At 34.3% G+C, this 5,675-nt stretch overlaps 1 protein-coding gene across 1 annotated transcript; it reads left to right on the top strand.

Moving 5' to 3' along the window:
- The first annotated feature begins 2,196 nt into the window (after positions 1–2,196).
- On the top strand, positions 2,197–4,496 carry LOC134753313 (uncharacterized). The gene is made up of 2 exons (XM_063689164.1): positions 2,197–2,296; positions 2,666–4,496. The coding sequence occupies exons 1-2, from the start codon at positions 2,199–2,201 to the stop codon at positions 3,486–3,488; spliced, it is 921 nt and encodes a 306-aa protein (XP_063545234.1). The 5' UTR covers positions 2,197–2,198; the 3' UTR covers positions 3,489–4,496.
- The last annotated feature ends 1,179 nt before the right edge of the window (positions 4,497–5,675 follow it).

Below are 5,675 nucleotides of genomic sequence, written 5' to 3' on the forward strand. Positions count from 1 at the left end.
TATCTGTAAAGCAAGACTTGTAGTTCGAGGTTACCAACAGCAAGAGAAATTTGAAGATGTGTACTCGCCAGTTTTAAGACTACAGACACTCCGGACATTGTTATCAGTTGCTGCCAGGAGAGATTACCATATACATCAGATGGATGTTAAAGGAGCGTTTCTATATGGAAGAATAGATGAGGATGTGTATCTTAAACCTCCAGAAGGAATGAATATACAGGATGGCTATGTACTTAAGCTTAAAAAATCTTTATACGGTTTGAAAAAGTCACCGAAATATTGGTATGAAAAATTTAATGAGACAATCATTTCATATGGGTTTAAAAGATCAGATAATGACTATTGCTTGTTTACTAAGGGAAACTTATACTTACTTTTATATGTAGACGATTTATTGATCCTCAGCGATAACTTAAAAGATGTAGAGTCAGTAAAAAACTTTTTGAAAACTAAATTCCGAATGAAAGACATGGGAAATGATAATTTAATGTATTTAGGTATATCAATTAAAAAACACTCCGAAGGCATCTCAATAGACCAATCTAAATATTTACTAAATGTACTGAAAAAATTCAATATGGAAAATTGTAAAGGTTGTGACACACCAATGGACATTAATTTTAAATTTGATGAAAATGAAACTGTTGATATGACATATGAACATAAATGTAGATCATTAATAGGATCACTTATGTATGCAACTGTTGGCTCTAGGCCAGATTTAGCAGCTTCTGTGTATTACCTAAGTAGATTTCAATCTAAGCCCAATGCAGGGTTATGGTGTGCTTTGAAACGATTACTGAGATATGTTAGAAAAACTGTATATTTTTCTTTACTGTATACTAAAGATGAATCGAGTGTACCTTTGGTAGGATATGCAGACGCTGATTTTGCTAGAACTGATGACAGAAAATCAACATCTGGATATCTCTTTAAAGTATTTAATAATAGTGTAGTCTGGAGATCAAGAAAGCAGACTACAGTTACACTTAGCACAACGGAGGCTGAATTTGTAGCTCTGTGTGAAGCGATTATGGAGGCTTCTTTTATGTTAAAACTATTAGCTGATTTAAATATAAGAATTAGTAATGTAACAATTTATGAGGACAATCAAAGCACAATTAAAGCTATTAAAAATACAGACCAGAAAAGACTAAAGCATGTTGATGTGAAGTACAATTATATTAAGCAAAAGGTTGAACAAAATATTGTCAAAGTAGAATACATTAGTACTAAAGAACAGATAGCAGATGTTTTCACCAAACCTTTAGGTAAAACTATTTTTGTAAAACTTATAGACAAACTTGGTCTCATATCGAGGAATGATTGTGTTGAGGAAGAGTGTTGAAAATGCAACTCAAACATCCCTCGATGACACATGTCAAAATTGCCTATGTATATTGTATCTGTGGAATTCTTCTTCTTCCACCATGACTTGATAAACTAAAAGTAGCTCTGTACGATTTAATTATTAATACAAATAAAAGAAAGTGTTGTGTATTAAATCATCTTTAATTGAATAGAAAAACCTGCTCCCCATATCATATTTCATCAGATAGGAATGGAATCGATTGGTATAAAAAAAATAGCATGTGAATAATAAAAGTTTTCATTTTCATACAAATTGTATGGGAAAAGTTTTCCCTACATTTGTGGTTTTTCTAGCAGGTAATTTATTTCGTCCCATACAAGCTTTTGATCCTGGATAGGAATAGGATCGTTTGGCATCGAAAAAAAAGTTTGCCAAAAATGACCTTTTTCTCGCACCCTGTATGTTTTTTTCAAAAACTGTAAACGCCAATCTTCATTAATTTGAAATTGAGGGAAAGTCTTCTAAGACGATTTTCGCGTAGCAGCACGGGATCTGGTAGCTGCCCTGACTGACCCACTAAGAAAATCCATCCTGTATAATTATCACTATTAAGTACTATTAACAGTAACTTAATAGTAAACCGCCTCATTTGCTTGCCAGCAGCGCTTATAAATTATACAAATAAACACAAACATAGAAACAATCACAGCATTGACATTAGAAAAATAAGCAGAAAAATACACTTCCACAATGCACAAACAAAACGCTGAAAACGTCAAACGTCAAATGTCAATGTGACAGCACGGCAGGGTAGGTTATTAAAGCAGGTATTTAAATCAACTAGATATTTTATATCTACCGCTGCAAAAACTGAAGTGATTTCTTAATGTACCGTTTTAAATATAAAGATTTTGTAAAGAGCATTCGTGCGTTAGTTGCATTCTTTGATTATTTAATTAAGTGGTGCATCATGCCGATAGAAGTGTAAGTATTATTGAGAAATTATCATTTATTTATATAATGGTATAATGTTTTCGTGTTAATACGCTAAAGTCAACGATAAACAGCAGTACGCATGTAGAATCATCCTTCAATAGTAATAATTATTAAAAAAACGTACTTCCAGAGTATTTATATATACAAAAGGGATATTTCGCGAAACCAGACAGTTTTTATTCTTTTGAGTCCCCAGGGGTTAAATTTGCCATTCCAAAATTCTTGACGTTCAATTTGGATTGTCATTACGGTCGCGGACATTGTCAACGTCAACCTTTTACTCTAGGCTCTAGAGAAACACAAGGCTCATTTTGCATTATAATGTGCACTAACCGAAGATAATGTAATTTGTTTCAGAAACATTCAAGAGAGAAGGCTTGGTTCAGTCTTGAAACTGAGATGTATGATTAGCCTTTGTTCTTTGAATGCAAAACCCTTGGAAACCATATCAAGTCAACATTTTAATGTCACTGACTTAGCCGAAGTGCAGCTTCGATTTAACTTCAAGAACAAAAACTTTGTTGAATGTTATATTTTAGCACAGAATCATATAAAGACAAAAAACATTGGAGTAAAAATTAAAGCATCTTGTCAAGAAACCTCTGAACCATTTTACTCAGAATGGATTTGCGACAATCAATGGAAAACAATTGGAATCAGAGAAAATTATGATGTCAATTTAAATTCAGTGTGTACAACCTTGCTGGATATTAATATTTCAGCGAGAGAGGTTGGGACTTCGCTTCTCCTAAATCTTTACAATGATGTTGATTTTACTGACTTCAGCTTGAGCACATCTGAGGGCAGTGTGGGCGTACACAAGGCATGTCTAGCAGCCACCAGCGATGTGTTTCGCGCTATGCTTAGTCACGAATGGAAGGAAAAGGAAGCGGGCCACATTCAGATGGAGGGGGTCACTGTGCAGACCCTTAAACATTTAAAGGACTACATTTACATTAGAAAGCTGCCCGATGACGATCTAAAGCCTTTACTTACACTCGCCTCCTGCTACTTAATGGACGATCTTATAGAAGATTGCGTCTCTAAGTTGGCTATGAATAGTAGTTCTGAAGACTGGGACAGTCTTATAGCATACGCCGCAAGTAATCAAATAGTTGAACTAACAAGAGCTATTCTGTTTGTGAATCCAGCTTGTGAGATCAAAAATGAAGTCGACTAGAACGGGCAGAAGAACTTATGAAATAAAACTATGAAAACGGATTATATCGCGTATATTGAATTTATAATACATCCCGACGTTTCGAACTCTTTACAGCGTTCGTGGTCAACGGGTGACTGAGGAAAAATTACAAAATGCAAAAATACCCACATACTAAAATAATGAACAATCATAGACTACAAACTTTAAGGCTGGTTGTACATGCAAAATCGGTTCATAAGGCTAGTTATACACTATAATTATTTTTCAAGTAAAGATATATATATATACGCGATAAAAAACTATGCCGGCTCCAACCCTACACCACGGACCCGAGAAGATTTAATTCCCTCCTAAATTGTAGGAGGGTATCCCAATATGGGACCGGCAACAAACTCGGCGGGACACATCTTTTCAAAACATCAGAATGTCCAGCATCATCCAACACTACGGTCTCACAGTCTATGTCTCGCTTGCTCCTTTATCAGGTGGACTACAGGATCCCAAGCTGGTGGTAGAGAAAAGCCATCTTCCCTATTAAAGTTTGGATATTTCTTAATCTCAATGGCCTCGCGCAGCATTCTGGGTTATGGGTGGGTTAGTTTTTTATCGCGTATATATATATATCTTTACTTAAAAAATAATTATAGTGTATAACTAGCCTTATGAACCGATTTTGCATGTACAACCAGCCTTAAAGTTTGTAGTCTATGATTGTTCATTATTTTAGTATGTGGGTATTTTTGCATTTTGTAATTTTTCCTCAGTCACCCGTTGACCACGAACGCTGTAAAGAGTTCGAAACGTCGGGATGTATTATAAATTCAATATACGCGATATAATCCGTTTTCATAGTTTTATTTCATGAGTAACTATCGCGGTAACCGAAGACAACAGAAGAACTTACTTTAGATTTATACTTAAATATAACATCGAATAATTTAATAATATAATTTAATTTTTTTTTAATAATATAATTCGTAATCTTTTATTCCTTTGAATTTAATATAATAAAAATATCAAATAAAAGTGACTTATTATTAAACCTTGACAAGATTCTGATTGGACCTGATCCGTACCCAAAGGGTAAAAACGGGACCCTATTACTAAGACTCCGCTGTCTGTCTCTCTATCTGTCTGTCTGTCCGTCTGTCACCAGGCTGTATCTCACGAACCGTGATAGCTAGACAGTTGAAATCTTCACAGATGATGTATTAACAACAAATACTAAAAACAGAATAAAATAAATATTTAAGTAGGGCTCCCATACAACAAACGTGTTTTTTTGCCGTTTTTATAAATGGTATGGAACCCTTCGTGCGCGAGTCCGACTCGCACTTGGCCAGTTTTTTTTCATGTAAATGTTTTATCGTATTCAAAATAGTTTTTCTTGCATCTTTGACAATCTATTTTGGCATTTTTGTGGTAAAATCTCTTCTTGTTTACATCGGTGGCATGCGATGACTTGAATTGAATGTCTGTTGTCACAGAATTTCCTTGCCAGTAAAAGGTTCTAATTTACCCCTGAAAATACGCAACATGGCGAAGGCCAAATATAATCTTGTCAAGGTACCTTGGGACACCTTCCACTTCCAATTTTTCTTTCATCATATATATGTACAGTCAAGGGCATAAATACATATACATTCCCAAAGTTTCAAAAATATGTGTACACTCACCTTAGACAATAAAATCGTGTTCACATATTTTTCACCCATTTGTCTGGATCAATATTTTTGCCTTCGACTGTACATAAAAACCCCGGAAAAATATTTGCTAGAGTTAGACTAAGCTGCGGCGACAAATAAAATGTAAATAGTTTTTGAAAATCAGTATGTGACAACACCAAAGAAAAAAGTATTAAAGTGTCTTGATACTTGTGAATTATTATTCTAAATAATTGAAAGTTCTTTAAAAAATTCACATTTGTTTTTTAGTGGAAGAGATTAAATTAACTAAGCGGGTGAGACATAGAAAATTTTAACTTCGACCAAAGATAGATATGCTTCGACGAAATAAGCAACACCTTAACCTTTACTACTATCAGGTAGTAACACTTAAATGAGGTTGTAAATGTTGTGACATAGTTTCAATGTATGTATAAAAAGTAAAAACTGTTGGAGCACAATTAAACAGTGGGAAGAGAAGTAGGCACATTATACGGAATGTGGATTGATTTTATTCCTAGTGAAGATAGAAGAACTTGTC

Source organism: Cydia strobilella, chromosome 26 (assembly GCF_947568885.1).
Source record: "Cydia strobilella chromosome 26, ilCydStro3.1, whole genome shotgun sequence".
Classification (NCBI taxonomy): Eukaryota; Metazoa; Arthropoda; class Insecta; order Lepidoptera; family Tortricidae; genus Cydia; species Cydia strobilella.

Excerpts from the sequence above, each read along its gene's own strand:
- LOC134753313 (XM_063689164.1), top strand. The coding sequence starts at position 2,199 with ATGTACCGTTTTAAATATAAAGATTTTGTAAAGAGCATTCGTGCGTTA. Across the intron at positions 2,297-2,665 it reads TGCATCATGCCGATAGAAGT|AAACATTCAAGAGAGAAGGC; the intron begins GTAAGTATTATT and ends AATTTGTTTCAG.